Source organism: Komagataella phaffii, chromosome 3, assembly GCF_000027005.1.
Source record: "Komagataella phaffii GS115 chromosome 3, complete sequence".
NCBI lineage: Eukaryota > Fungi > Ascomycota > Pichiomycetes > Pichiales > Pichiaceae > Komagataella > Komagataella phaffii.
Window position 1 is genome coordinate 2,212,428 of NC_012965.1, and position 27,001 is coordinate 2,239,428.

The 27,001-nt window shown below is 40.1% G+C and overlaps 17 protein-coding genes across 17 annotated transcripts; 4 read left to right on the forward strand and 13 right to left on the reverse strand.

Annotated features, from left to right (window-relative positions):
* Positions 1-126: 126 nt before the first annotated feature.
* On the reverse strand, positions 127-2,445 carry PAS_c131_0002 (Hypothetical protein; the record flags this gene model as incomplete). Its single annotated transcript, XM_002493348.1, has 1 exon — positions 127-2,445. One exon carries the CDS (start codon positions 2,443-2,445, stop codon positions 127-129), a length of 2,319 nt encoding a protein of 772 aa, XP_002493393.1.
* A 138-nt stretch (positions 2,446-2,583) lies between these two features.
* Positions 2,584-3,915, reverse strand: PAS_c131_0003 (Hypothetical protein; the record flags this gene model as incomplete). The annotated part of the gene is made up of 1 exon (XM_002493349.1): positions 2,584-3,915. The coding sequence occupies one exon, from the start codon at positions 3,913-3,915 to the stop codon at positions 2,584-2,586; it is 1,332 nt and encodes a 443-aa protein (XP_002493394.1).
* An 869-nt stretch (positions 3,916-4,784) lies between these two features.
* PAS_c131_0004 (Hypothetical protein) lies at positions 4,785-7,448 on the reverse strand (the record flags this gene model as incomplete). The annotated part of the gene is made up of 1 exon (XM_002493350.1): positions 4,785-7,448. One exon carries the CDS (start codon positions 7,446-7,448, stop codon positions 4,785-4,787), a length of 2,664 nt encoding a protein of 887 aa, XP_002493395.1.
* Positions 7,449-7,804: 356 nt separating this feature from the next.
* On the reverse strand, positions 7,805-8,956 carry PAS_c131_0005 (mitochondrial 37S ribosomal protein MRP4; the record flags this gene model as incomplete). Its single annotated transcript, XM_002493351.1, has 1 exon — positions 7,805-8,956. One exon carries the CDS (start codon positions 8,954-8,956, stop codon positions 7,805-7,807), a length of 1,152 nt encoding a protein of 383 aa, XP_002493396.1.
* A 481-nt stretch (positions 8,957-9,437) lies between these two features.
* Positions 9,438-10,259, reverse strand: PAS_c131_0006 (Hypothetical protein; the record flags this gene model as incomplete). Its single annotated transcript, XM_002493352.1, has 1 exon — positions 9,438-10,259. The coding sequence occupies one exon, from the start codon at positions 10,257-10,259 to the stop codon at positions 9,438-9,440; it is 822 nt and encodes a 273-aa protein (XP_002493397.1).
* A 121-nt stretch (positions 10,260-10,380) lies between these two features.
* Positions 10,381-11,685, forward strand: PAS_c131_0007 (Hypothetical protein; the record flags this gene model as incomplete). The annotated part of the gene is made up of 1 exon (XM_002493353.1): positions 10,381-11,685. One exon carries the CDS (start codon positions 10,381-10,383, stop codon positions 11,683-11,685), a length of 1,305 nt encoding a protein of 434 aa, XP_002493398.1.
* Positions 11,686-11,772: 87 nt separating this feature from the next.
* Positions 11,773-12,231, reverse strand: PAS_c131_0008 (Hypothetical protein; the record flags this gene model as incomplete). The annotated part of the gene is made up of 1 exon (XM_002493354.1): positions 11,773-12,231. One exon carries the CDS (start codon positions 12,229-12,231, stop codon positions 11,773-11,775), a length of 459 nt encoding a protein of 152 aa, XP_002493399.1.
* A 181-nt stretch (positions 12,232-12,412) lies between these two features.
* On the reverse strand, positions 12,413-14,209 carry PAS_c131_0009 (Hypothetical protein; the record flags this gene model as incomplete). Its single annotated transcript, XM_002493355.1, has 1 exon — positions 12,413-14,209. The coding sequence occupies one exon, from the start codon at positions 14,207-14,209 to the stop codon at positions 12,413-12,415; it is 1,797 nt and encodes a 598-aa protein (XP_002493400.1).
* Positions 14,210-14,561: 352 nt separating this feature from the next.
* On the forward strand, positions 14,562-16,553 carry PAS_c131_0010 (Hypothetical protein; the record flags this gene model as incomplete). The annotated part of the gene is made up of 1 exon (XM_002493356.1): positions 14,562-16,553. The coding sequence occupies one exon, from the start codon at positions 14,562-14,564 to the stop codon at positions 16,551-16,553; it is 1,992 nt and encodes a 663-aa protein (XP_002493401.1).
* A 74-nt stretch (positions 16,554-16,627) lies between these two features.
* On the reverse strand, positions 16,628-17,029 carry PAS_c131_0011 (60S ribosomal protein L14; the record flags this gene model as incomplete). Its single annotated transcript, XM_002493357.1, has 1 exon — positions 16,628-17,029. One exon carries the CDS (start codon positions 17,027-17,029, stop codon positions 16,628-16,630), a length of 402 nt encoding a protein of 133 aa, XP_002493402.1.
* A 393-nt stretch (positions 17,030-17,422) lies between these two features.
* PAS_c131_0012 (Hypothetical protein) lies at positions 17,423-17,836 on the forward strand (the record flags this gene model as incomplete). Its single annotated transcript, XM_002493358.1, has 1 exon — positions 17,423-17,836. One exon carries the CDS (start codon positions 17,423-17,425, stop codon positions 17,834-17,836), a length of 414 nt encoding a protein of 137 aa, XP_002493403.1.
* Positions 17,837-17,948: 112 nt separating this feature from the next.
* On the reverse strand, positions 17,949-18,602 carry PAS_c131_0013 (Hypothetical protein; the record flags this gene model as incomplete). The annotated part of the gene is made up of 1 exon (XM_002493359.1): positions 17,949-18,602. One exon carries the CDS (start codon positions 18,600-18,602, stop codon positions 17,949-17,951), a length of 654 nt encoding a protein of 217 aa, XP_002493404.1.
* A 181-nt stretch (positions 18,603-18,783) lies between these two features.
* Positions 18,784-19,180, forward strand: PAS_c131_0014 (Hypothetical protein; the record flags this gene model as incomplete). Its single annotated transcript, XM_002493360.1, has 2 exons — positions 18,784-18,848; positions 18,946-19,180. 2 exons carry the CDS (start codon positions 18,784-18,786, stop codon positions 19,178-19,180), a joined length of 300 nt encoding a protein of 99 aa, XP_002493405.1.
* A 65-nt stretch (positions 19,181-19,245) lies between these two features.
* On the reverse strand, positions 19,246-20,547 carry PAS_c131_0015 (Hypothetical protein; the record flags this gene model as incomplete). Its single annotated transcript, XM_002493361.1, has 1 exon — positions 19,246-20,547. One exon carries the CDS (start codon positions 20,545-20,547, stop codon positions 19,246-19,248), a length of 1,302 nt encoding a protein of 433 aa, XP_002493406.1.
* Positions 20,548-20,682: 135 nt separating this feature from the next.
* Positions 20,683-21,813, reverse strand: PAS_c131_0016 (Hypothetical protein; the record flags this gene model as incomplete). Its single annotated transcript, XM_002493362.1, has 1 exon — positions 20,683-21,813. One exon carries the CDS (start codon positions 21,811-21,813, stop codon positions 20,683-20,685), a length of 1,131 nt encoding a protein of 376 aa, XP_002493407.1.
* Positions 21,814-22,084: 271 nt separating this feature from the next.
* PAS_c131_0017 (Hypothetical protein) lies at positions 22,085-23,506 on the reverse strand (the record flags this gene model as incomplete). The annotated part of the gene is made up of 1 exon (XM_002493363.1): positions 22,085-23,506. The coding sequence occupies one exon, from the start codon at positions 23,504-23,506 to the stop codon at positions 22,085-22,087; it is 1,422 nt and encodes a 473-aa protein (XP_002493408.1).
* Positions 23,507-23,759: 253 nt separating this feature from the next.
* Positions 23,760-25,274, reverse strand: PAS_c131_0021 (vacuolar ATP synthase subunit B; the record flags this gene model as incomplete). The annotated part of the gene is made up of 2 exons (XM_002493364.1): positions 23,760-25,238; positions 25,260-25,274. 2 exons carry the CDS (start codon positions 25,272-25,274, stop codon positions 23,760-23,762), a joined length of 1,494 nt encoding a protein of 497 aa, XP_002493409.1.
* Between the last annotated feature and the right edge of the window lie 1,727 nt (positions 25,275-27,001).

Consider the following 27,001-nt stretch of genomic DNA (forward strand, 5'->3'; position numbering starts at 1 on the left):
TACGCTCACTTGCATCAAAAGGAATCGCCAATACACAAAGGACTTCTCCTAATTTATATGGTACTTGCATTGCTTCAACATCATCATCAACTATTCTTTCGGTTTTCATGTTCGTTCGCTCACAAGTTAAATATTCTTGACTCTTTTAAATTCTGGAAAGATTCCATTAAAAAATTCATCAAAACTATCAAACTGCGACAAATCGGGCATTTCAAAACTTGATTCCTCGTGAGGAAACTCAGGGTTCGTAGAAAAGTGACTTGGTGACAAACCGAGATTAGGAACTTTGCAAACACTTTCTGTAGGAATTGCCGCTTGTAACATCTGTTCCTGAAAATCCACAGCGGAAGAGCCGTTCCGTATCTTATGAGAATAAAGATTAACAGTCGGCGATAAACTCTCTGAATCCTTCTCATCTAACTCATCAGTCCTAAAGTCAGCATGCTTTTGTGATGGTGTACTAACTTTGCTTGCTTTGTCTACAATGTTCTTGAGAATTTTACCCACAGAGTCGGTTGCTTCATTTGATCCTTCTCCTATCTCGTTCAAAAACCAATATACTTTAGAAATCAAATTCAAGGAAAAAGATTTCTGTTCTTGATTCATTATAGGTAAAAACTCAAATAATGATAAACTTGCATAAATAATTTGAGACCATTGGAACGAAGGGGATCCCCGAATCAAAGTAGTTGGTAGCTTCAAAAGTCTTTCTAAAATTTTCATCGAAAATTTCGTAACTGTGTTGAATGCATATACTAGGTTAGGAAGTCTATGAGAATCCCTGAAAACCTGAGTTATGGTACTTTTCTTCGGTGTGCACAACTTGATGTATCTTCTCGATAATACCACGTAAAGAAATTCGTAAGTAAAAGAAAGCAAACCACTAATATCTCGATCAATCAATGCTATCCACCGAGTTTTCCAGTCGTCCAAATCATAAAATACGAATATTGCATTGTCGTCATGTGTAAACGTCTTGGTCCAGCCCGGTGACTCGAATAGTCGTTGAAAAATTAGGTAAAGCTGGAGCTCACTAACTTTGATCGCATCCCCAATAGTAGCCTTCGGATACATGATAGTAAGCTTGTGTACCGAGTAAAAATCGTTAGTGATCATTATTGGGCGTCCTGATCCAATGGAATGCTGAAAATGGACCGCACACATGGCATTCCATATTCGCAGATGGTACAAGTCGTCGGCTTCAAACTTCTTCTCCTTTTCAACTCTGGTAACAATCTCCTTGAAATTGAAAGATATCATCAAATGTTTGATTCCGATTCCAGATAACAACCATCCATCTAGTTGAGGCTGCTTGGGCTTGCGGGCAACGTTGTAAAGACAAAGGTACAATATTCCTTCAATATCATGGTCAGTAAGTGGCTCAGTTATGGCAACTACACCAAGCAGCTTTGATGTAAGCCAGTACAATTGTTTTTGCTGCGAAGTATAAGTATAACGTTCATCAAAGCACATCGCCAAGGCAACAAAAACACATGTGATGAATGGGTGCTCTAACACGTACTCTCTGTTGATCTCAGTAATGCCTCCTGGTATAATCCAAAAATGAGCAACCTCAAAGTAGAGTTTGACCAGTTCCAGACAAAGTTTCTCGTTTTCAAGGTAGAACTTAAGAAACTCCTCACACGCTAACTGTAAAGGATCATACCTCGTGACTCTTTTGAAAAGAGAGTGGTCTATTTGTTTGATAATTTGCAGTGGAGAATCTTCTATAAACTGATCCAGATAATCCTCTGTCCAAGATATGTTCTTCGTGAAGTTCAAAGTGTCGATAAAAGACTCTTCGCGTCGTCTCATAGGTGGACTCAATCTCTCAGCGTGATTTTCTAGCTTCCAGAGCACTGAGGTCAATTGGGTTCTCAATTCATCTATTGCTATTTGCATTTTTTCTAATCTCAAGTCCATGTTAAAAGTTTCTGGCTTCATTGTGTTTCGAATGGCCTTAATTTCGGTTTCATTTTCTTGGGTCAAGGAACAGCTAAGTCGAAGCTTAGCGCACCTATGACATTTGCCAAGCTCTAGTTCAAAATCACACCTTGTCTTAAGCTTTCGACATGATTGGCAACTGAGGGCTCTCCTTCTTTTCCTTTCTTTACAAGGGTTTGAGGTTTTTTCCACGCTGTTAGTGGGTTGAAGCGGTTGATGTAATGATCCTTCAGCATGATCTTTGCCATCAACTCCAGAATTCCGATCGAAACTCAGAACCTTACGGTCATTTTTTGCTCCTCTATATTCATTGTGCTGATTGGTTTGGGCCCTATCCGTATCTCTCTCTTGATCCTTTTCAAACCTGGCCGCTTCTTCAACAAAGCTTCTGCTGCTCATGGATGCTAAGAGAGCATCATGCCGTGTTGAATGCCTCTTAAATGAAATATTATCTGCACTATGCTTTGCTTCATTTTCATCTAGAAGCTTACGGTGTTCCATGCTGGAGGTTTTCGTCTATGCAGGTCTAGCCTTTAGCCTTTGACCATATCTACCAGTTTGGGAGATCGATTTCTTTTAGTGTTGGGATAACATTTCGCGGACAAAGCAACATTTATCTAAATAGAAAGACTACTTAATTTATAACCCAGGAATCATCAGCAGGGCCATAAAAAGGGAAAACAGGCTGTATTTTAGATTTGCGGCATTTGATTTGGAAGAGAAAGAGTTAATATCGGTTATATTCTTCACGACTCTACCCTCTTCGTTTACATGAATGGTCTGTGAATGTTTGTTCGAGAAGCATTCGATCACTCCCCCTCGAACGATTGAGGAGGCCCCGAACTTCAGCCAATTATTACAGTCGAATGTTCCAGATGAGGTACGAACCAAGGCTGACCCTCTAACCACCTGCAACTCTTCTAGCTGGATATCTGAAAATTCGCCTTCAAAACGAATTGCACCCCCAATACCTTTTAGTTCAGGGAAAAAACTGATACTCTGAATTCTTGTGTTATTAGCAATAATGAGGCCTCCTTCAATTTCGCTAAGTTCTGGAAAATCTAAAATCTGAACCATATCATTCTTCATAATACCAAATGTTCCCCCCACATGTTGTAGTTTCGGTAAATGTAATTCTTTGAAGGAGTTTTCTATGAATCCTGCCGAAACTTCCACATTTTTCAAGTTCCTTAGATCAACTGATTCAGCATCTCTGACTGTAATATTTTTAGCATTCTTTAAGTTTGGAAGATTTATTTGAACGTTTTTGGCATTGGAAGTGATTGAAAGCTCGCCAGTAATCTCTTCTACGTCAGATTCCACAAGTTCCATATACCTATTATTGTTGATATTCAAGACGTTAAGGCTCTGTGTATCAAATCCTGTAAAGTGTGTCAACGCTGTATCTGAAATAATAATGGTTTCAAGCGAGCTGACCTCACTATTGAACGAAACGCTACTCAGAATGGGCAGAACCTGCCAATTTATGGACTGCATAGTTTTTAGCCGCGGTAAACGAATAGTTGACAATGCGGTTAAAAACAGAAAGGAGGAACTACCGCCGATGCGTTCCAGTTCTAAGCCCTCAACCCTTGCCACATTGGAGCTGTTTTGAACCTTGATATCTCCCCAGACATGTTTTGTGGCGCCAAAATCTAACACGGTGTCGGTGTATCCATCGACCACAATATCTCCCTCTATTGTTGTGCAATCTTCAAGCTGTTTCATATCTCCTTCGTTGCGGATGATATGCTCAGGTTTTGAACACTTTTGAGGGATGCTTTTGCTTTTAGGTCGTTCCCCAGTCGACACTTTGGTGTCCAATACAGCCAACAAATCTCTGCTTGGAGTTGTTGCCTTTTGTGGGTAATCTTCAAAGGCCTTGTTCCCAGTATGTTTCGTCATCGAAAAAGCATTGATCTTAAAGCAGATAGAAGAGATGACTAAGATATAGATGACTATAGGTCTCATCTCAACAATTGCTTTGATTGTTTCACTAATAGAAAATTTTCTAGATGATTAATAGACTGCGTTAGGTGCGACAATCCTGTTTCGAAGATACAGAGTACAAAAGCAAGCAAATCTTGAAGCGGTCCGAACACTACTATAGCAGCAGGTACCTAGTCATGCCATAACCGTAGTGCTTGTCAGTATTATACGCTTCAGTATTTGTTTAAGATGTAGCCAATATGTTCAGGAACATTTATAACAGTTGAGTTGATCAAAATATACTCGCGATGGGATTCGAAGCACAATCTTTTGACAGTAAGACAATCGCTTTGACCATTACGCCACACAGATAATAAAGTTCAAGCAAAGTGTACAGGTGTACTTTACCGCAGCTTTTGTTGCTATACTCATTATTCTCCCTTTTACTTTGCTGAAAAAACGACACAATAAACTCCATATAGGCCTAATATTTGATAGGGTGGAAGTCAAAAGAGAAAAAAGGAGCAACAGCTCTGCACTATTAACAATTGGAAATGAAAAAGTGAAAAAATGACAGCAATTAACTTTTACAAGCTCTTTGAGTACAAAATAAGTTCACCTAAGACGGTTTTAGTGTTTTTTCACAATAAGAAGATTTGGAAGTTATCAACGGCAACTAATTTATTTAGCTGTAAATCATCAAGGAAGTTTAAAGTTTGGAGTTCAATCTTTATAACTACCAATCAAGAGTTGTATAAGTACTATAGTCCTTTGTTTGTCTCAGAAATCAAGTTCAGTCGGTATACGATATTCTTCAAACATGACCTGCCATCTCGTTTATTGCATCAATTGGTAAAAATACATCTAGTTATATTCACTTATACATTAGAAAACCCAAATTTCTCTACATTCTAGTCTCCCAAAGCATCTCCCTTAATATCACCGTTATCCGATACATCGTCTGACAATTTCTGCAATCTAGCAGCATTCACTAAAGGAATCAACGAGGATATAGGGTCAGCATTGAGTATGAAAGGATGCTGCAGCAACTGGATGGCATCCGCACGTCGTTCAGGATTAACCTCTAAACATGATTGAAGGAACGACTTCAAACCGCCACTCAAAATGTCTGGCTCTTCCAATTTAGGAGTTCCGTTAGTAGTTATTAAAAACAAAGCCCTCAAAGGTGTCTCATTCAAGTAAGGAGGTTCACCTTCAATCATTTCAATAACCATTATTCCTAAAGACCAGAGGTCGACTTTAGGTCCATATTCTTTTCTGGACACAACCTCTGGAGCCATCCAATAAGGAGTACCTACCATTGTTGTACGCTTTAAGTTGTATTCCTTGATCTGCGCGCAAAACCCAAAATCTGTGATCTTAATTTCTCCACTTAGTGAAAGTAAAATGTTATCAGACTTGATATCGCGATGAATGATGCCTTTAGAATGCAGGAACAACAAACCTTCTAACGTCTCTTTACAAACGGCACCGATCTGCCCTTCAGACATAACACTATGCGTGACAATGTCCGTCAGGGATCCACCTTCCATATACTCCATCACAACCCACAGGTTGTTGTCCTGAACATAGGAATTAATAAAGTTCACAATATTCTTGTGTTTGGATCCTTTCATTACCAAGATTTCGTTTATTATTAGTTCTTTCTTGGGCTGCTTTTGTAAGTACATCCTTTTTATAGCCACGCAAGACCGTGTTCCTATTTCATTCGCAGTATAAACATCACCGGAAGCTCCTTTCCCAACTTTGACAAAGTTTTCGTACTTAGCAGTAGGGTCACCTGCAGAGCAGATGCTATTCAACTTATTGAGTATCAATTTGTCTCTACATTTCTTTTCTTCCTGTTTTCGTTCACTGCGTTGTTTAACTTCCTTTGAGCTCCTTTGCTTGCCCGAATTCGCACCCAACGGGGTTGGAGGTACTTTTTCTGTTCTGGGTGACAATCTAACAACTGGAGGGGGTGGAGCCGGTCTGTTCGGCCTCATTATACGAGTGTTGGATAGTGGCTGTTCTTGCTGTTGCTGCTGGTTTGATTGTTCGTGTTCCAGCTGCTGTTGCGGCTGCAGATTTTGTTGTGTGAACTGAGACTGCCCCTTAGGAACCAAAGGAGATCCAATGACAACATTTCTTGGTGAGGAAGAGGATGATTTTGTAGACTTGGTTGAGATCTTACGCGATAAAGAGCTAATAAATGAACTTGGAGAAGGATGTACATTTGGCACGCCATTGTAGTGTAGACCCAGTCTAGGAGACCCTGAAGTTGCGAACGTTGATGCAGATTTTGTAATGGGGGTTTTGGAAGACGGCGGCTTCGGAGGAGGACGAGAAGGAATGAAAGTCGAATCTTCTGGAGGAGGATATATCTGAGCAGGAGACGCCAACTCGAAACTAGAACTAAATTTTCCCTTATGGGATAGAACGGGAGTCGACAGCCTTTTCAAGCTAGTCTCTTGGATTCCCAAAGCTTCATAATTATCAGAAATTTCTTCGTTGGAAGTAGAATGAGTCGAATCTAAACTGTGTTTGGAGGCTTGGTCAATGTTAAACTGCATGAAACGATCCTCTTCAGTGTTCATGTTATTCTTGTAAAAGTTAACGATATCCATTACTGCCTGAGGGTTAGACTGCTGCTCCGTCTTTGAGATCCCACTATCGCTTAGGACGCGTTGCCAGGATTCTGGAAGTCCTTGAAATGATCCAGTGGAATTATCATACTTTACAGATTGCACATGCTTGTAACCATAAGGTGTGGAAATGCTCAAAGAAGGAGAATCAGTTGAATGTTGAATTACCCCGTTCAAGTTCAAACTCCTAGATTGAGATCCCAAATAATTTTCACCCTTGATTGAGCTCACGAAGCTACTTAGGACCCCTTTCACTTTGTGCTTTCTACTAGGAGGCCGAGAACTTGAAGTTACCCTCTGTTTAGTGGGTGAGAGTGTTTTTGAGGTATGGTGTGGTGAATATACTGGCGTAGAATGAATCATGGTTTCCTGCACATTTGTATTTGTGGGTGAAGCCTGTAATGCACGTGATTGGAAGGAAGATTTAGAGGAAGGGTCGTTGTGAACTTCTGCAAAGTCGGCCCCAGTAGAATTCGAAGAGTGATCGGAAGTACCCACTTGTGAGGACTCTTTATCAAAGTTTTTCTCTATACCCTCCTTTGGTTCCGTAATATTGTTGAGTTCCTTTAATACTGTTTCTGGAAGGGATCTTTGAAGAGATTTCTGCCTAAAATCAAACTCCTGATTTCCATCGTTCGGCGCACTGCCTGGAACGGGCATCACAGAGCTGTCTTGGAACGTGTCATTAGATCTAAGAACTGGGGTCAAAATTTCCAACTCATTATCATAACATATTTTGTTGAGCTTGTGAACTACATCCTCCTTGAAGGCAGAGTCAGGCTGGATCTTGAATACCTGTTCTTCAGCTAACGCATTCACATTCAGCGTGCCAGGAAAACGTGGGAGGTCTGCGTTTAAAGTTGATGAAGCTGAAAGTTCTGGCTGATCAGCAACTGAATCAGGTTCCGCCACGAGGGAGTTGTGTGACATGTAATTCGGATGGTTAGTTTTTTGCAGAGATTACCATATTCCTGATACTTATTCGATCACGACTGCGAAGATCACACATAGGAAGAAACTAAAGTGAGTTTAGCACTACTGATTACGTAAGCAAGATTTTGCAGGTATATAACATGGCTGAAGACAGTTCGTGCGCTCATTTCGGTTTAGAAAGAGAGTAGGCGATTCACTTTTTTTTCAATCAGTCCTTTGCTAGTGAATACTCGTGGACTGAATGCTGCTACCCATAAATCTTGCATGTGCTTAGAAATTTTTATGCTAATGGCATCCAATAACCATGTGTAGGAATGGTTACACTCTATTTACAAACAAACTATCAGAAAACCCTACATAAGCTGCCTGTATTGCTGGACTTTCTCGAGACGCCGACGGCGTCCTAGTTCACCAGCTTTTGAGAGGACCCCAAGAATCAAATCAGTTGATCGATTAGAATCATCATTGCCTGGAACTGGATAAGTAACCAGTGACGGCTCTGAGTCCGTGTCCACGATGCCAATCGTAGGAACACGAGCGTACATTGCTTCTTTCAAAGCATTCCTGTTCTCAACAGGGTTTAAAATTACAATAAGGTCAGGTTTTACAAGGGAACTTAATTCATCACCTTCCAAATTTCTACCAGTAGGAGTGTCTTCTAGGTCTACCTCATGTCTCTGCCAGGTGCCACTGATTTCAGTGCAGTTGGTCAAAGTCCCGGGTATCCATCTTGAGGACACAAAGTAACCCTTCACTCTACTTGCAGCTTCCTCTAAAGATCTTCTTTGTCCATCTCTGGTTCCCAAAAACAAAATCAAGCCGCCTTTCTCAGCAACGCCTTGAACAACTTTTGAAGCTCTCTTTAAGTATATCAATGTCTGTTCCAAGTCTATAATGTGTAATCCTTTGTACTCACCATATATGAAGGGTTGCGTGGATGGCCTATAAAGGGATGTCGAATGTCCTAAATGGACCCCTGCAGCCAGTAAAGTTTTGATAGACAACTCATTTGCTTTCTTAGGATTCAAAACATCTTCATGGGGTTTGTAAACGTTAGTTAAAGAAGCACCGAGAGAATTTACCTGCTGTGAATGATGGTATTGGCGTACAAATAGTTCTTGTATCGAATATTCTTTATTTGGAGGGGTGGAGTTCAAGAAGGGAAATTTGTTACTGTTTCTTACGTTGGTCCCAATGTTAGAACTTCCAACATTCAATTTGATTTCTTCCTTGTTCAGAAATTCATCCAAAAAGTCCTTAAGCATATTCCTGAAATCTACGTGGTCCTTCTGGTCCAAATTGTACTCTGTCAATAAGTCATTTGCTTGTTCTTCTGAAAGGGATCCAAGAGCTCGTATTTTGCCTCGTATTTCATCATACTTCAGGCGCTGATCAATGTCTTTATAGCTATGGGATTTATCAATGTCCGAAGAGATACTATATGGTCTTTTAAAGGCAAAAGACCTTAGCACACCGATTCTTCGAACCAATGACATGTTGCTCATACCGCTGTTGCAGAAAGTAAAATTTTCAGCGAACCCATATTCTAAGCGGTAGAAAATGGGAAAAAGAATGCTACCTTCCTCTTTAAGCTTTATTAGCTACATTTTTAAAGAAGTAAGTAAAAAAAAAAAAAAAAAACAAAAAAAACAAACGCAGTTAACGATCTCAAAACACAAATGTCCTACGAGCAGCAAAACAATCAACAACTTGACCAGCTGGCTCACAAACTTAACAGTTTTAGGAGGGTGACCCAAGACATTAGTTTTCAGGCTAACGAAGATAGCTCTACAATGGATTCGTTATCGAACGGCTTCAGCTCATTGGCAAGTTCTGTACGATCGACCTCTTCAAGGTTTGCTAGGGTTATTAGTCAGAACCAGAGTATCAGTAGGGTCATAGGATTGTCTCTTCTGGTATTCATAATATTTTGGACACTGTTTAAACTGCTATGACTATTCTTTTCTTACATACTGGCGGATACTGCTATTCTCTTCCACCTCCAATGTCTTGCCCTAGTTTATAAGTTCCAATAGACTTTCCCCATTGAACTTTTGATCTGTTAATTGGAAGCTGCCTACGCAGATTCCTAAACACAATTTCGTTCAAGTTATTGAAACTACTCAATAGGTTTCTTTGGTAATCATCCTCAAAAGATTTGATGTGATTGACAATGTCTGTAACCGTAGTTTCTGTGGGATTAAGTCTTTTGTGACTATTGAGTGTGACATTCCCGTCCTCATAGTAGTGGATTTTTATTCTTACCTGTCCCGAAATTAAGCCTTTGACCCTGTTAAATGTATAGAACGATTGCCACTTTCCGTTGTAAAAATTCTTATCATTGTACCGGACGTCCACAATAATGACATGGAATCCTTCCTCAAACGGAGTAAGCACTACCTTGTAGGAGTCTGGGAAATGCTCTTGGGTGTACTTCTCCAGCTCCTTGTCAACAGAATTATACTCAGGGAGAATATCTTCGCTAAATTCTTCAGTATCCATAGACTTCTGGTCTACAAAATCATAGTGGAACTTCAGGTTGGATGCATAGTCTATAAATTTAGTACCTCTTTGAGTATACCTGGAAACTATAGCTAACAATCCTTGAGAGGTATCCTGAACCAAATGAAAATCAGAATTGAGGACATGTGTTTCAAATTCATTTTTGATTTCCGCACCAAATTCCGCAGCAACCAGTTTCAAGTCTCGGATTACAGGTTTGGCTTCCCCAGGAGGAATGTCTTGGACAAATTCAGAGATTATGGACATAGATGAATTGGAGTATGTTTTGAAATCTAGTTCGATCATGCCATATCGCGCTTCGGGCTCGATTTCTAACTTTGAATTGATAGAAGAATCAGACAAGCGCGACTACACTACCACTGTTGCCGCCGCCCCCTTTCAATTGGTTCTTTCATTTTGGGTAACTATGCCTTCCAAGTTGGAATCATGTATTATAAAAGCAACTGATGAGAAACTGACAAGTGACAACTGGGGTTATATAATTGAAGTATGTGATACTATTAACGATGAGCCTGAGACAGGACCAGCGACTGCTATTATTTACATCAACAAGCGACTTAGCATAAAGGATGCCAATGTTCTCTTACGCTCATTGTCATTGATTATCGCAATGGCCGAAAATTGTGGTTCAAGAATGAAGCAGGCTATTGCTACCAAGGGCTTCATTTCAACTTTTGTGAAATTAATAGAAGACTCCAGAATTCACCACACAATAAAGCTTAAGATTGCTAACATGCTACATCAACTTTCAGAATCGTTCATCGATGATCCTTCACTTGCAATAATTGATAAGACTTGCTCGAGGTTAAGATCTCAGTACCCTGATCTATTTGCTCCAGCTCCTTCCAAGCCTTCTAAGAGAGAGATTTCACAGGACGATAGACAGAGAGAACAGGAGATGCTTGACAGGGCTCTCAAACTTTCTTTGGAGGAATACAATAGAACTGAATCTCCGCCGTTGAAAAAAAACGAAACATTGAAATCAAACCCCGAGTTTGTAACGGTGGATAACTCGTATAAGTGGTCCTCAGCAGATTCTCACCAGAAGCTCGATGAGAAAGTAGACAGCCATCCTAAGTTTAAATCCTCCAGTGTAACTTCTGTAGAGGATAATGAACCTCTCAGTGAAATAGTGAATACAGGTAGTATAGCAAAGGTCGCTAAAGTCAGGGCTTTGTATGACTTGGTGAGTAATGAAGCTGGTGAGCTCTCTTTTCACAGAGGTGATATCATAACCGTTCTCGCTAGTGTTTACAAAGACTGGTGGAAAGGTTCTCTGAAAGGCAAAGTAGGAATTTTTCCTCTCAACTATGTTACACCAATCAAAGAATTAACCGTTCATGAAGCGATGGAAGAAGCCGCTAAAGAGTATCGTATCTGGAAACAATCTAGACAGATTGACCTCTTTCTCAATAAACTGACTGAAGTACATGCCCTTGTGACAAATACTGGCAACTACGATGCCCTCAACGATCTTCTCGAAGATGAAACCATATCCAAATTATACAATAGTCTTACACCCTTGAGACCTCAGCTGACACGACTGATCGAGAAGTATAGTAACAGAAAAGAAGAAATGTTGTCTTTAAACGACAAACTTATCAAAAGCGAGCGGCTCTATTCAAACTTGTTGGAGGCTTCTGTCTCTCGGTTTAAGAGTGCACATGATTCAGCCTACTCCAACGATGATCCACGACAAGCTTATAGTTGAAGTATAAATATACAATCTGACTTATTTACAAGAGATAATTGTTTTAGTTGTACAGCAATTGATGGCTCGCTATTTATCCACCACCAACTACTTCTTGGAGTTTCTCTTCTTGCTTGCAATATTTCCTCCCAATTTCTGTTCAACGTGATTGCTGCCAATCAAATCAAGAAAGTCGTTCTCGCTCTGTGTACCTTGGACAGTATCTTCTTGGCTATTGTCGGCAAATCCCGAGTATCTCTGCTTGAATTTGTTCAAACGACCCCTTGTGCCTGTGTCACCCGAAACTAAATCTTTTCTACTACTATTCCAGAAAGGACTATTTCTCTGGTCAGAAATCATTCGCATTTCCACCTTGGGGTACTGTGATTTGCGGGTAATTACTGATCCATCTGATAATTCTACTTGACAATCGAACTTATAATAAATTGCAGGTCTTGCCTTACCGATTTGAATTTTCTTCAAAGGTCTATTGGGGATAGAAACTCCTTGTTCTAAGGAGGGTCTACTCGCAAATCTTTTCAATGCCAAGTTCACACCCTTCAACATAGTTACTTGATGAAGTAAAAAGTTAACTATATATAGTTTTGAGTTTTGGCTATTAGGTCTTGAAAAAATTGTTTCTTTCGCGAAATTGTTCAGCTTCTGAAACCAAAAGTAAATGAACCGGGGCACCCATCTAGAGGCGTAAACAATTACTGTCAACATCACTGGAAGGAACAATTTTTGTTCAGTTCAGATAGGTAGACTCAGTTGTATTGGAACCTAAGTCAAAAGACATTAAATCCTCTTGCTTAATGATTCCATTAAGTTCAGATACTTTGGATACTTCATTAGAGTTGTACAATTCCAGCTTCGTTAATAAATGTCGCCGCCCTTGTAAGAGCTTTTCAGGAAGTTCACCAGTGAAACTTATTTCAGGCCCAGGAAAGTTGTGCTCGGTAGATAGTCCTTCACATTCTTCTCTATCATTTTCTTCCTCCTCTTCCTCAAGCTGTTCTAGGCTATCTTCGTCAACCCCTTGTTTAGTTGAAAAGTTGTACGCAACCCGGTCTACTATGTTCTCTACTTTATTCAAGTTTACCTCCTTTCCTTGACTTAAAGCATCTAGCTTATACTTTATAATTGAGCGAACTTTTTGGAGTGACAATCTATCAAACCACCCATAACGCTCAGAAGGCTTCTCTAATACAGAAGCAGCGTGAAGTATGTTGGTAATCAAAGGGTCCTGAAGAGCGTGCACCTGGAAGGTTACAACTGATGGGAAGGTATCACCAGTGAAAACCTGATCTTTTGGAATAAATGCAAATTTTTTTTCATCTTCTGTCAAGTTATTGTAGTCTAGAAAGTTTAGGGGAACTAACTGGGACTCAGAGATGAAATTAGAAGGTTGGTGTTCCAGATCTGCAACGGCAGTGAAGCTCCTCTCTACAGTTCGGAAAGTCTCTATTTGGTATACTTTTGAGCTCGGGTCTAGGCGAGGATCATATCCGAAAACTATAGGCGAAGATCTCCATGGTCCTTTTCTCATTAGATACGAAACATATGGCAGAGCAAACTTGATACTAGACTTAAATCTGTCAGGGAACAGCTTAACCAAATTACTTCTAAGCCAGATAGGACGAACCCTAAACGCCACATTCAATAGCTCTATCGTATCCAAAAGTGTCTGAGCAGGAGATTCCCGGATGAATTCTTCACTGTTTCTCTTGTCAATGCGCATTTGCTGCACCTCTTTTCTCAAATCTTCTAAATTGTTCAACAGTTCATTAGGAGGACCCAGTGGCGTAGCTTCGCCGAAATCTATACTAGTACTAAACAATAAAATTCTTTTTGATCGAGTCTGTAAAGATATTTGTCCGTTCTCATCCACTATAGTTGATGAGTACGGGTTGGACTTGTAGCCATAATTGAAAGGCAATGAAACTCTGTTGAATCTCAAAGGAGGGGGTAAATCCAAATCATCGTTGTTTTGCTGTCTGCTTATATCATTTTCGATATCACTGGCAATGCCCTTAATATTAGGCAGATATCCCCTTAATAGCCCTTGTCTGAACTTACTTGCAAATGCAGAACTCTTCGTGATATACTGAAAATCTGCCAACTCCCTAAATTTGAAGTTCTTATTCAAGACTCCAATAACGTTGAACTCAGTACTAAAGCCATTCTGCTTGCAGTGTCGCAATGTAGCTGCTATGTTGTTTCCATTTCTCTTTCGAAATACCTTCCTAGGGACTCGTACCTTTACCAATAGATTCTCATTCTGATGAATGTAAGAGTTGATTGGATGATGATGGGGATCTTCTCTCAGTCGAAGCTCAAGAGTTGCTTCATTAAGAGCGTTGCCCTGTTGTCCTAAACTTAGAAAAGGGCGATTCTCCAATATGTCGTTGGATATGATACATTTCTGAAGTTTTTCTTTCCCGCCAACCATCTCCAGTGCCCTTGCCGAGTTATTAACCACCAACGGAAATTCTACTGACGTGAGCTTCGGCAGGTCTAGTAGGTATTTCTTATTTTCAGACATTGAAACGTTTTTGCAATTCTTTGAAGATAGTCTAGATCCTTGCTTGACCTGCTCTTAATAAACAAATAAACAGAAGCGCGAATATAGCTTAATAGCCAGTTGATACAGAAACTCCAAATTGGAAAATATCAATTTATCAAGTATACTGCCAAAGACCAAAAGCACTATCACAGATTCAAAAGCCAATGCGTGCAATGTCATATAATTAGCGAGATCTTCTATAAGCTTTAGACGCACTTTTGGTAGGTTTTGTTTGACGTACTCGGAGCATCCCAAACGAGCGCGAATTAAGCTTCCATCAGTGCTTCATTTTATACGCTAATAATTACACTTCGTTGGTCAAGGCATTACTATGTCAGAAATAAGAAAATCAAAGAGGGCTACTGCCGGCAAAAGAGCGCTTACACTGGATGAGGAGTTAATAGTCGAAGAGAGAAAAAAGCAAAATTTGAAACGAAATTTTCTTTCCAGGAAATCTGAGTTAACTCGGCGAGGTGAAACCTACGGACCAAAGCAGAGGAGAAGAAAACCAAAACATACATCCTCGGAAATGGAGGATTTAGAAGACGAAGTCAGATGCTTAGTTTGTGGTACAACGGAAGATGATGGCGAAGCAATGGTCCAGTGCGATCGTTGTCACACCTGGCAGCATAACCATTGTATGTTTCAGGAGAATACTATTCCTGAATCATATATTTGTAACGTATGCGACCCCCATAATGAAGCTTATGGTAACTTGAAATTCGAAATGAGTTTAAGTGAGTATAAACAACTCAAAAGAGAGACTCTTTCCCCGCATGGTAAGGGACCAGCACTCAACTTTGATATTCAAGAGTCTATTGTTGCGGCTAAGAAAGCACCAGATAGTGATTATTCAGAAGAGTCAATAGCAAAAATTCCTGAGGATGATAGTGAGAGTTTTTTTTCTGAGGAGAGCGACCAGGAACATTTAATTCACTCAAAACCAACACAAAAAGGTCACAACACAAAACACACTAAAGCTTTCGGGCAAGAGCAAGAAGGTTGCGAGATCAAGAGCATGGATGAGGAGTTTAATCCTGTAAGAAAGGGAATAGTGAAAACATTCTTTAAAATGTTCAACAATTTGTTACCTTCGAACGCTAAGAATGCCGAAGAATGGGCTCTGAAACTTGAATACCAATTACTGCTTTCTCGTGGAGACAAGAAAACTGGCAAAGGTGGCAAGATAGTACACATTCCTGGGAACAGCTATACTTCTAAAGCTCGAACTCTTATGTTCAATCTTAAAAACCCAAAGACTAAACTCTTAGAACGGCTCATTGGCAAAGAGCTAACATTTGTTCAACTATGCAATTTGACTCCCGAAGAGATGCAAACCTCTGACATCAAGCAACTTGCCAAGGATGTCCACACGAAGGCTATAAGTCAAACAGTTATAGAGAATGGAATGAACTCCAAACCTCGAGCGAAGATAACTCACAAAGGAGAGGAAATTATAGATTTTGGTGAGGCAGATGAAGGGAAAACAAGTGAACTGTTTAATGAAGATCAATTTTCTGATTATGAAAGGGGAGAAGAAGATAGCCCGCAACGAATGCAGCATCTCATCGAAGAAGAAGGTTCTCATCAGAGAGAGGAGGAGCAGGAAAAATTGTCTGAACGGGGAGAGCCATATAATAAGAATGTTTCTCTATATCACAATGAGTACTATTCTGGAGAAGAAGATGAGGGAATTAATCATGAACGCCAGCAAATGATCCTCGATGAGAGCATTAGTGCCATCATAGGAGACAATTTCCAAGATGAAGATCAGCCTATTGATGAAGCTGGTATTACTGATAGAAGTAAGGGTTTTGTTTGGGCTGGTGAACTAATATTTTCAGAGATTTCAAATTTCAGAGCATGTGCTTACTTTGTAACTTCTTCAACGTTAATGGATTTTGACAAAGAAAGCCAACAATGTATTTCAATCATAAGACAGTTTCATCAAATCCATAAGTATCTTCAAATTGAGGGTAGGCTCAACCGTAAAACAGCGCTCGCATACCTCAAAAATTGTATGGACCGTAAGAAATACACCCTCATAGTTGAATTTGTTCCAGACGAATCAGGAGAAGCATTAACAGATGAAGAGCACCGAAATAACTTCATAAGGTTGTTTAATTACTTCTACAATCGTAACAGATTTGGAGTGATACAAGGCAAGGGGGATTCTGTTAAAGATGCATACTTGATACCTTACCAGGAGGGAGATGTGCCAGAAAAAGTTTTTGGGTCGTTCAAGTTTCCGAATACTATATTTGAAGTTCGAAGAAGCTCGTTGTCTCAAAGACTTTTTGGAGTGTTTGTAACCAACTTATAATATCAACAAGCATCAATTCTTATCCTGATCATACTATACTAAAATGCTTCTAGAACCCATACACACTAGTAGCCCTATTTAGCAGCACTACCGATAGCAAGGCTTCTTTGTTTTTGCAAAAGCTGCACTTGAAATCTCTCAAAGTCGTTCAGCTCACTTCTTCTCTGCTTTTGAGCAATATCCTTAGCCCAGTCAGAAGAGGCCCATTGAGAAGAGATATCAGAAGCATCCCATGCCTCCTTGACAGCATCGGAGTTGTCTCCCCTGGAAACGGAATCCAACACTAAGAAGGTTAGTTCTATGTCTTGAAGACGAGCAACTTGTCTTTCAACATCAGTAGATGGTCCATCAACGAGAACTCTCTTCTGGTCGATGATGTCGACAATAGCAGCAAGCTTGTTGTTGATCAAAACAACTCTACCGACTTCCACGAGTCTCCAGTTCAATTCTTCAACTTCAACGGTTGGGGCGGACATCTTTACTTTGGTTGATAGAAGAAGGACAATAATTTTTTTTGTTGTACTGCAAAAAACAAGCGCGCAAGAACCAATCACATGACCAGGGTTGAGCCCTAGAGAATATTCGCTTTGAGAGTCTCGAATCTCGTTTCAATAAGTGTTTGTTCTACAGGAAAAAAGACGATGTTCAGGCTCGTGTGATTGTCAGAGTCTTTTAGTAAGTTGCTAATCTATTTTTATCTTTCTTATGATGAAATAATTTGCGATTGAGAGAAAAGGTTCGAAACATGCCTAGTTTCAATGTGTTCTCTTTTCGAAATGCGATAAATTTCTTTCTGAATAAAGGATGGCTTTTTATTCTAGAACTTGATTATCTAACTTTAAAGGTAATCAGTTTTGCCCCTATGATCGATGTCTAGCAATGATGACGACAAGGTTGATTTCAAGATGATTATGGAAGGTATAAATAAAAGGAAAACCCTGGTGGTATTGATATGTGTGAATTGCCCCTCAGTTGCTATAGTTGATACCATTGAGGAACATCTGATTTCCGGTGGAGCTAAGTTTCTATTTTTGAAGCCAGATGAAGTGACTGCCTTATACTTGGTGCTAGTTGCGCTTCAGGACTTACGTCAGGTTCACAGTGAATCTTTCAATGAGCTTGTTATCTATGGCATTGATAGTTGTTACATAGACTCTGTGCGCCTGGTAAAGTTGTTGAGCCAAGTTGCTCTGCTGGGTGGTAGTTTGGCAGGTCCAAAGAAGTGCAAGGCAGAAATGACACTAAGTAAGCTAAATATTCGCAAAATGAGTAGCCTGTACTAAGATCGTTACCAAAAACAGAGCTACGAGCTTCTCTGCTCGGGTAGATGGTCCAAATGATCACGATGACCTGTTAGGCTATTGATAATAATCTCACAAGTGGGAGACGCAGCGTTTATCTCCGGAGATCGTCCAAGCGTGCCTGTAAGTCGTCGTCTTCCTTAACTGCGACTCTAGCTCCTGTTTGTCCTTCTGTAACGACTTCTCCAGGAACATCGATCAAATTATTACTTAAATCAACCCCAATTTCGTCCAGTACCTTGCTGATTATTTCGTCTACCTCCTCTTCGTCTTCATCATCTAACTCTTCATCCATTAAATCATCCAGAGAGTCATCCATCATTTCCTCTCTCTGGCTCATGATATCCGTTTGCCTAGAGAATTCTTGAGAAATATGAGCTATTTGGGGCAAATTCATAGATTTATTCATCGTTCCAAGTAATTGCGCAGCATTACGCATTGACTGTGTCATTTGCTCATTCGATCGAACTGTTTGTATACGGAGTGAAATTGCTTGGAGTTGCACCTTCATCTTTGCAAACTTCTGTATATTCTTCTTCGTCCTAATAAGATCTTTTGCCTGAATCTTACACGCTCTCATTTGTCCATTACGACCAGATTTCTTTATTTCCCCAATTAATTTTCTCTCCTGTTGCTCTAACTTTAATCGCTCTCTATCGAGTTCTCTTTGAGTCTTCTCCAGAGCTCGCTGGTTCTTGCGCAATCTCTCTTGGGGAGTTTGCTTTTTGCCAAACATCCATTCAAACATCTTGGCTAACCTAAATGAGACGCTGGAGTTAGCAAACTGCAATGTAGAAAAGACAACTTGGAGGCTCGATTCAGCGATTAGGAGATAAAGCTAACAACCATAAGAGCAGTACACCACTAATTTAGAGGTTCTCTTTTTTCAATAGTTCGCAGCTCTTTCTCGCTTTCACTTAAAAAGGGTGATGTTATACGAGTTAGTGGGAATCACCAGGGTGATCAGAACTTCACCTAATGAGGATGTTAAAGCGTTCGTATGACTTTTGATTTTTGATTGTTCATTACTGACTATGTAGAGTGATCAAAACAGTTGGAAAGTTGATAATAAATAATAAAGGAGTGATAAGAGAAATCAATCCCATGGGGATTAAGTTTCTGCCAAAGATTATGACAAAAACTCAGGAGAAGCATTACAAAGGCAATCATTTCATGCTGTTGTTTGATTCCTCTCCCACAGTTCAGTCCGAAATTTTGAGGACATTGAGGAATGATCCACGAGTAGTCCGTGCTAATGTCTTTAAGGTAACCCACTCGAAAGGGGCCTTAGACATTGCATCATGTTTTTCTAGAACGGACTCTTAACGAATATTTATATTCTCTGTATATATGTAAATGTGTATATCATATGATCAAATCATATTATTTTTTCAGTCGACTTCTTCAGTTTCTGGTTTGCTAGCATTACGTTCTAGTAGGGTCGGGTTCCACATTCTCAGCATATTCGAAGCTAAAGGGAGTGCGCTCTGAAGATTACTATAATTAGGTAAGTCTACCACCTCTGACCTCAAGCTGATTCCCTTTAGAATGGAGCTGTCCATTTTGGTTCTTGGGGTGAGGCTCTGGTTTAGTAAACTTATCCGTTTAAGATCATCTATAGTGTGAGACATCTCAGTACTTGGAAAATGAACAACCGAGGAATCACCAGTAGAGTGGAGTCGCTGATTGTTAACAGTATCGGCATTACCAGAAACTACGCCCAGGAGCTCAACCTGTGCCATTTTGGCATCGTCAAAAGCGCCCATCAAATAGGGTAGCTCTTCCGAGATAGTGGATCTTTGCAAAGAGCTCATAATTTTCTCAGATGGAGCATTGAAAGAGGAGTTGCTCTTCCCTCTGGTCTTGAGATGATTTTTGGGGTCATGTTCAAAATTAATTTCAGAAGAAACAGAATCAGTTGGGTAAAGAAATTCTTTGGGTCTAACAGCATCAAACATCCTTTCAACATCTTTAACCACAGAGAGACATTCCATGGTTCCAATAGTGTCATTGTTGAGTATACAATCTTCCGCCTGTTTCAGAAGATCAGTTATGTAGCTTCTGTATCCTAAAATAGTTTTCTCTGTGAGGCTTTCGTTCAAATTTAGTGCCATTATGCGTTCCAAATCTATGCCTATTACCACTAACTTACTCTTGCAATACTTAATATGCAACTTGTATTCTAGACTCTTTTGTAGTCGGAGACATCGAAAAGTCAACTGTGCCAAAATTGTACCTAGATCACTAATATAGTCAGACGGTGACATTTTCAATAAAAACTCATTGATTCTTTCTACAGCTCCGTTTGATACGTTCAATTGCTCATAAAGTTCCATGCAAGTCTTCAGGACTTTGCTTGCTAGTTCCTTTTGAAAAAACTGTCTTTCAACTAAATCCTGCTCAATTTTATGGTTCGCAGTATCATAAGATGAGTTCTCATCACCAACGGTAGACACATAGATACCATCTACCAAATGGTATTCCAAGGTTTTGAACTCCCAATTGTCTAATCGCTGAGCAATGTGCTCTAGATCCCGCAAATTCTGGAATCCCTTCAAACAGACATGCTTCAATTTGCGATCCTTTGTAGCTTTGATGATATGGAAAAGCTTTTGACACTTCACTTTGTCTGAATTCAGCGTCGGATCTCTGAGTAGATCCACCAAAGAGTCTCCACATGTTGAGACTTCCATGGCATCTGTCAAGGAAAGAGTGTCACGCCAGATGCTATAGACAACTAGGTATTCGCGAAGGAGGCAGATCAAAGTCCCTTTCCTGAAACTCCTTCTGTAAAGGACGAAATAAGTAGTAATAAAAGATTCGCCCTATTATGTGTTCTCTGCTAGTATTTCAGACGAAAGCTTCTTTTGCCATTGGTTAACTGTCCTTAAAGGATGCAATGCGACCAAGATTAACGTCATGTTATCAAACCCAACTCCAGTTATGGTGTTCGCTTTTCTTATGCATAAGTCCAGCAGTTTTTCTACAACAACGTTCAAAGACAGATCCAAACTTAGGAAATGTCGAGTTTGGCGCACTAAAGGCTCGTTATTATAGCAATCCCAAACTCCATCACACGCTAGGATTAAAAAATGGTCTTCCGATGTGATCGTATGGATAACTATGTCTGGTTCAGCAGTGACTTGAAATTCTTCAGGAACGGTAAGACTCTCCAACGAGGATTTATTTGTTGCCTCCAAAGAAACGCTCATATTATTGTAGTTTCTTTGCTCAAGGTTAGCCCTTGCTTGCATTTTCTTGTTGTTCAATAGTCGGGCATAATTGGCTTGGTTGAAACATTTGAATGTAAAATCTCCAAATGCTCGGCTTAGTGCTAATACACCCCCAACCCTGTTGGCTTGAACGTGGCCACCGTCGCTATGAATACGAAATAATTCACCGTAGTGTTTTGGTTTATGATCGAAGGACAAGTTCTTTACGGTGTCATGCTTGCCTGTGTGTAGTATACACCGAGAGTCGCCTATGTTGGCGGTAAACACAATTCCGTTCAAAATAATCACAACAACTGCGGTAGAACCAGACTTAATCCTTCGAGAGTATAGTTCAGAGTCACATTTGAAGAAAGCATTCTTAATTATGTGGGTGAAATTTATAGTTTCAACTAAACAGTCAGTTTCCGCATATCGAGTGCCAATAGCGTTCTTGTGCTCCACCAATTGTTCCTTCAGAAGTCCAAATATGATGTGTGGTAATCTTTCTCCTACATATTGTGCAGCATTTTTACCCCCATGACCATCAAAAACACCAACAATATCAATCTCGTATTTTTGCAAGAAGCCACCGAAGGAAGTGATCTCAAGGGTTTTATGCCAACAGCAATGGGCATCCTCCATTGAAACACGATATCCTTGCATCTGACCGACTACCATGGAAATATGCGGCCTTCCATATGTCTCAACGAACTTTTCAGTTACAGGTTGTGATATAAATTGGCCCATAACTGAACTGCTGATGTTGCTAGGCTAAATGATGTTATGGATCGCGCAAGAAACCAGAAGCACTTCTGGAACACGAGGTAAAAATGTTTACTAGTATATACTACTACTGCAAGTGCATCCAACATCTAACTCAGTCAGTCATCACCACTATTAAAACCAAGCAACGAACATCATTGTGAATCGCCATCACTTAAGGAACAAAAGTCAAAAGTGCAGTTTGATTGATAATTAAAGTAAAAATCTATAGAGGTACGAGAACTCGAAATCTCTCTTACATGTTGTTACCTACCCTTGTGAGTTCCTTGACGAAGTTTTCTCCCCAATATGCAGCTGTGTATTTGCTGATATACTTGAACATAGACTCAAAACTAGATTCTCTCTTTTCTTCGGGTAGGGATAGAGCTTCATAAATTGCTTCACTTAACTCTTCTGTATTCCACGGATTAACCACGATTGCACCATTCAATGACTGGGCAGCTCCAGCGAACTCACTCAATATCAGAGATCCCTTCTTTTGCTGCTGGCATGCAATATACTCGTAGGATACAAGATTCATTCCATCCCGTGTACTTGAAACGAGACAGATATCCGAGACAGCGTATAAAGAGATCAGCTCCTCGAAGGGAACAGACTTGTGCATAAAGTGAATAGGAACAAATTCTATGGTGCCAAATTGGCCATTGATACGTCCCACAAGTTCATTAACAGTGGCACGAAGTGTTTGATACTCCTCTACATCGCCTCTTGAGGGTACAGCAACTTGAACTAAGACAACTTTGCCAATCCATTCTGGATGCTCCTGCAAGAATATTTCAAAAGCATGTAGCTTTTGTGGAACTCCCTTGATATAATCAAGCCTGTCCACCCCGACGATTAACTTCACTCCTTGACCAAAACGTTTTTGTAATGAGTGAATTCGTTCCTGCACCAAGTGCTGCTTGATCCCTGTAGTGAACTTGTCCACATCTATTCCGATAGGATACGCTCCAACGGACACATTGTGGGAACCATACGTAAGACCTGTTGGAGTTGTTCTGCAGCCCAGAATTCGTTCCACAGACGACGTAAAATGACGAGCGTAATCATAGGTGTGGAATCCAATCAAATCACAGCTCAACACCCCTTCCAGAATCTCCTTACGTACAGGAAGAATACGATAAATCTCTGATGAAGGGAATGGCGTGTGCAAGAAAAAACCTAAACGTACATTCTTGAGTCCTTGTTCATCAATTTGACGTCGAAGCATTTGTGGGAGTAACATTAAATGGTAGTCATGAATCCAAACAAGATCGTTATCAGCGATCTTACCAACTATAACTTTGCAGAACTGTCTGTTGGCCTCAATGTAAGCTGCCCATGCAGCCTCATCAAAATTCATTTCTCCTGGATGATAATGAAACAAGGGCCACAAAATAGAGTTGCTAAATCCATTGTAGTGTAATTCTGCAATTTCATCACTCAGATAGATAGGAAAGCAATTGAACTTCTCTTTAAGGTCACTGTTCACCTTTTCCTGGTCAATAGCTGGAACTTCCAAACCAGGCCAGCCAAACCATTGAAATTTTTGCTTTAGCCCTTGAAGCGCAGTAACCAATCCACCACTTGACATGTTGTATTGATAGTTGCCGTCAGAACCTTTTTTGATTGTAACTGGAACTCTATTAGAGATGACTAGAACATTTCCTTCCACCATTTCCTGAAAGTCTAGAAGCTTTGTTGAGAGAGACGAAACTAAGGAGGTAACTGGTAAAAATATTTAGACACTTGCTATTTTCAAGGTAGGGGAATGTCAGTTATACTTATACTACATACCAAATGTCGCGCAACAATTTCCAGGAGATGAAACTGAAACTACTGTATGCAGCTAAAAACGAGCAACAGTTCAGTTTCCTTACGGTTGTACGTGCCACTTCATAGCTTTTGCAATAAATCTGTCTACATATTTATCACTTATCAGTCTTGTCTGCGCTCTTAACAATATCTTCTTCTTCCCCATGGCGCTCTCTATCGTAGAACTCATCCAGAATCTTTGGTGAGATTCTATTCAGCATTTCCTTAGGGTAGATTCTCAACAGAGACCAAGCTTGATCTAACGACTCAAAGACAGTCCTGTTATCATAGGCACCCTGAGAAATAAATGTCTTCTCAAACTTGTCTAAAAACTCTAAGGAGAGTTTGTCTTCGATCGACAAAGCCTCTTCACCAACAACAGCTTTCATTGCAGCGGCATCACGACCTATAGCGTATTTAGCGTATAATTGGTTAGAAACATCACCATGATCCTTACGTGTCATACCCTCGCCAATAGCGCTCTTCATTAAGCGGGACAAAGATGGCAATACGTTGATAGGGGGATAGATACCTCGATTGTGCAGTTGACGATCGACTGATATCTGGCCTTCGGTAATGTAACCAGTAAGATCGGGAATTGGATGGGTGATATCATCGTTTGGCATGGTCAAAATGGGGATTTGAGTAATGGAACCGTTACGACCTTCCACTCGCCCTGCTCTCTCGTAAATAGTTGATAAATCTGTATACATATACCCCGGATAACCTCGACGGCCGGGAACTTCTTCTCTGGCAGCCGAAACTTCACGCAACGCATCTGCATACGAGGACATATCTGTTAAAATTGTTAGCACATGTCTTTCTGTTTGATATGCCAAATATTCAGCTGTTGTAAGAGCTAGACGAGGTGTGATGATTCTTTCGATAGTGGGATCGTTTGCCAGGTTCAAAAACAATGATGTTCTTTCCAGTGACCCATTCTCCTCAAAGTCTTGTTTGAAGAACCGGGAGGTTTCCAAGTTAACACCCATAGCCGCAAAAACAATAGAAAAGTTCTCTTCATGACCATCGTGTACATCCTTAGTAGGCCTGACCAAACCTGCCTGTCTACAAATCTGAGCCGCAATTTCGTTATGAGGCAACCCTGAAGCGGAAAAAATAGGAATCTTTTGCCCCCGAGCGATAGAATTCATAGTATCAATAGCTGATATACCCGTGGAAATCATTTCCTCTGGATAGATACGAGAATAGGGATTGATGGGAGACCCGTTTATATCTAAAAAGTCTTCAGCAAAAACCTTCGGTCCATTGTCTATGGGCCTACCAGACCCATCAAAAACTCGTCCTAGCATATCTTCTGACACAGGGATTTTCAAATTGTCCCCAGTAAACTCGACACGAGTTTTCTTGACATCAATGCCAGAAGTTCCTTCAAAGACCTGAACAATCGCTCTATTGCCACGGACTTCTAGAACCTGTCCTGCTCTGATAGTTCCATCGGGTAGGGTAAGGTTAACAATTTCATTAAACCTAGGAAATTTGACATTTTCAAGGATCACTAAAGGGCCATTAACCCCGCCAACAGTATTATAATTGATACGAGGCTTAACCTTAAATGCTTCGGCCACGGCCTTCTTGTTTATTTCAACTCAAACGCTAGTTAGTATCATTAGGAGATAGAAAAGTATAGTAACAGAAGCTTACATAGTTCCTGGTCGGTGAGCATTGCTTCTTATTGAAGTCCCTTTTCAAAAACAGTGATAACAATAAGGAGTTGAATTCACTGCGGTGTATTTGTTCGTATAGATTGCGATGGCTGCTTCACTGGCAAGATGACTTAGGATGGAAATTACGCAGACGTACCATGAATTACATAGAAGGAGTAACTATTGAAGTTCAACTATCTCCCATTTTTCATCTTGTGCCTTCAAAATATTGGAATCAGCCCCAATTCTGTCAGATTCCTTGGAAACATTGAAGTCATTAGTAGGAGCTTCCAAGGTACTGTTTAAGTGAAATCTTGGACTATTGCTGACCTCTTCACCTGAAGTATGCTTCAATGACGCAACAACTTTGATACCAGGAGTGGCCTCAGTGATAATTCGCGATGAATTTGCAGTTTTACTTACGTCTTTCAAAGAATACTTGTCTGTCATATCATCAATAACTTTTAATTGATGTTGAAAGAAATCGTAGACCTTGGCATTCAATGATGGCAAGTCACCACATTCCTTTATTGAAATCATTTTTGATTTCAAATAAAGTTTATTATCGTGGTATAGGTTTTCGGTGAGGCATTGCTCAGATTCAGTGTCCTCTGGCAAAGGTTCCCTTGGTTTTGGAACTAAACCAAAGCTCCTTTGTAAGGATTTCTCTCCATTAGTTTCTTCAGTCAAGCACTCGATTTTGTTACCGATGATCCTCCAAATAAAGGAGTTTATATCGAATAAGTCATAAAGGGTTATATCTGAATTCCAAGTAGACTCCTGTTTGTTGAGGGTTAAGAAGTTTAAAACAATGTACGAAACGGCTTTAGAGAGACAATGTATAGTATCTCTGGATGGTTCATGGTCTTCTGGAATGCCAGCAAAATACCAATAGGACTCCCTACCTATCATGGTTTGAAATTCACACTCCTGGTTCTGATTATCGAAGCTGTATATCTTTATGCCGAAAGGGAGCTTTATGCCCAAATACCTGGAAGTCAATTGCTGAAAGATCAAAATAGATTGAAATGACAAATTAGTCGTATTTCGATCATATAGCAGTATATCTTGTATATGTAACACAGGGACTTGCCTTATTCTCAGCTGTGTATTGGAACTTTTACTTACCTGAAGGACACTTACCAAAGTTTGTAATAAGTTTCCTCTGGCCATGCTGGTAGACTTTTCCAAAAACTCAAGTTTCTGATGAATATAACATTTGCTCAGCTCTTGGTCCATCCTACGTTTTTTGTGAGCGTTCTCTACTGACGACCTCAAATTAATAATATCTGCCTCTCTGATTCTTTTCTTAGAGAGTAGCTTCTCGATTCGTTGTTTCAACTGAGAATTGCGTATCTCCTGCTTATAGCACCTACTTTCAATCCTTAGAATCCGTCCCAAAATTATATGGCTTTCCACCTGCAATAACCCTAAATATAGGTTCTGCACTCCATGAGCTAAATCACTTTCAATTTGATTCTCACCACGCAAATTGTAATGTAAGCAATTTTTTAGCACGGTGTTGATACGGTATACCAATTCCGATGATTCAGATACCAACTCTACCAAACCTGTTTCCAATTTAAGTAGTTTATAGTTTATACATCCTGAGCATAGCAAGTTGGGGATTAGTTTCGCTCCATGGTGAGAAGACTTGACGGTAGGTATCAGACCGACGAGAACAGATTCTG